This window comes from Pygocentrus nattereri, chromosome 6, assembly GCF_015220715.1.
Source record: "Pygocentrus nattereri isolate fPygNat1 chromosome 6, fPygNat1.pri, whole genome shotgun sequence".
NCBI classification, from domain to species: Eukaryota; Metazoa; Chordata; class Actinopteri; order Characiformes; family Serrasalmidae; genus Pygocentrus; species Pygocentrus nattereri.
The window spans coordinates 47726799-47729298 of NC_051216.1; the positions used below are offsets into that span (position 1 = coordinate 47726799).

Below are 2500 nucleotides of genomic sequence, written 5' to 3' on the forward strand. Positions count from 1 at the left end.
TAGTGAACTGTACACAGATGTAGCGCTTTAGACACGGGGCCGGCCGGGCGGTCCCACGCGACTGCGGCTTCGGTCCTCTTTAAAGAGCACTAGAGAGATTCTTTACCTAGAACAATCGTAGAACCGAGAGTCGAGAGTTTCTTAAAGAAACTCAGATCAATCAGCAGCTGTATTGGAGCTTCAGTAACGGGAGAAAAAAAGTTGTGCCAACTATAAAATTGCCATAAACACGTTTACAACTGGAATCATCTCTATTCGTCTGTAATCTTTTCATTTACACATTTTTTCGTTGCAAGTCGCGTCTCGAATCGTATTTTTCCTCCTCACGTCTCGAGTTCAGGGACATGATGTCATCGTATGTCGTTGGCGTACTGATGTGGTGCTAATGTGTGACATCATCTTACTGAACTTCCCTGCTGAAGGTCCTGCACGTTTCCGAACAGGGCTGGAAGTCGCGATTCAATACTTTCATGATTCCGACAAAATGACTTATAATATTGAAAAAGTACCAAATTTGAAACGGCCAATGAGACGATTGGCACGCTTGCTCCATGATCTGGCCGACTGGTCACCTAAATTCCATTTATTTGCATGTTTTTAACTCGACTGGTCTGTAAATGGACCCACTTTCCCTTAATAAACCACACCCACATTTGGTTTGTCAGTATCGGAAAAAAAGTCTCGCTCAGAATCTGCATCGAGGTATCGACATTGAAAAACTTCATACCTGTTTCCCGATATCGGACGTTACTTTATGACCCGATTACGCAAAGCGGTCATTCGCGAAGGCGTTCGGCTGTAAATCCGACATCAACAGCGCCGTCTTTGACACTTTTCCATGCTTTTCTTGGGATGCGACATGTTAATGTCATCGTTTAACCCGTTTATGTTTCACTACGTCGTTTCTCAGATATTAACACCGAACGACTGCATGCATATTTTTTTCTTTAACGTACATTTTTACTCAGTATTACACATTTCATGAATATTTAATTCCCTTTTTGGAAAATGTAGCTTTTTCCCTCCTTTTCCGTACGAAATAAAAAGACTTTGTTTACAAACCTGTCCCAAGGTGGTCTTTCTCATTTGACCGAGACTTTTATTTTGTATATTCATGCCTTTATTTTGGCTCACTAACACCTAAGCTGGCGTGCACCGCTTAACCCGCCGTCATCCCATTCTGTCCTGAAGTGTCTTGTTCTAATATTAATAGTAGCGGTCAGCGTCCCGGTTTGTGGGGCCGTGGACGTGGTGTTGTGTGTTGTGTGCGTTTGTGTTGTGTGTGTCTGGTGCAGGACGTAGCTGTAGCTCGCTTTGCCATCGTGATCATGCTGACGGGTCACCTCGCTCGGCCTCTCTCTTGCAGATCCACTACCTCATGATCCTCTCGGCGAATTGGGCCTACCTAAAGGACGCGAGTCATATGCACGCGTACCAAGACATCAAATCGAAGGAGGAGCGGGAGCTGCAAGACATCCAGTCGCGCTCCAAAGAATGCCTCAATTCCTACTCGTAAGGACTCAGGGTGTCCGGCCGGGAGAACGTCAGCGCAGACGGAACGAAAACCTGCCAGCAGCACTAACTAACCCGGCTCCTAACACACTAACCCTGTAACGCACCACGGCGCTTGTCTGCACTAACTGCCACGCCGTTCGCAGGGACTCACTTTTCTATCGATTACACCGTTTTCATAAAAACATAAAAACGTCACTTTTTGAACGCTTTTTTTTACTGTAGCCCTTTTTTATGATCCAGAATTGCTGGTCAAACATTGCACTACTCCAAACACGTAGGAAGGTCAGCTCGTCGATGGGGACGAATCTTTTCCCCCCCAATTATAAAAAAAAGAAAAACCTGAAAAAAGTACTTTGTGGTACCAAGTAAATTATTTTTATTCAAACTAAAATTTTTTAATGAGCGATTCTTTCATTCGTTTTTACAGTTGAATGAAACGAGTTCCGTTGCTTTTTACTAAGTATTTTTTTAGGTTGAGCTGACAGTTTTTTGCCGTGTTCTTCTGTTTTCACCCCCAACTTTTCAATTAAAAATAAAAATAAAAATCAGCTCAAACGTAACGGAATTTTGTTTTTCATGCTGATTTAATTTTAGAAATTTTTTCCACTTGGAATTTTTTTTTAGCTTTACAGCTTTTCGCTTCGTGTCCTCGCGGTTTTGGTAAATACTGTATGTGGTTGGTCCACCGGTTTGTAGCCGTTTGCATTGTAGGTTCCCACCAACCTTCAGGCCTGTTCTTATAGGACCTTGTTTCAAACCACCCCCCCCCAATAAAGATCTCCAAACGTCTACCTCAGAAGTACCACAGTGACTGTAGAGAACCGTTTAGAGTTTTAAAGCTACGGAACATTCGGTCTTCCAAGTGATCTGTTAACGAAGTGATTATGAACTGATCAAAACCACAAATTCCAAAATAAAAATAGTTTGGGAGGTGAAATGATCTTAAATCTACTCAACACATCAGATATTGCTTATTTTGAGAAAA

At 42.6% G+C, this 2500-nt stretch overlaps 1 protein-coding gene across 3 annotated transcripts in view; it reads left to right on the plus strand.

Annotated features, from left to right (window-relative positions):
* gpm6bb (glycoprotein M6Bb) overlaps positions 1-2500 on the plus strand; it is a 52207-nt gene that overhangs the window by 48564 nt on the left and 1143 nt on the right. For 2 of the 3 annotated variants that reach the window (XM_037539012.1, XM_037539011.1), the window contains exon 7: positions 1367-2500. This exon is cut by the window's right edge and continues 1143 nt beyond it. In XM_037539012.1, the coding sequence (XP_037394909.1) occupies positions 1367-1516 (150 nt within the window). In that variant the 3' untranslated portion in view covers positions 1517-2500. Of the gene's footprint in view, positions 1067-1366 lie in introns of those variants that run through there. The other variant, XM_037539013.1, reaches the window with a different exon arrangement.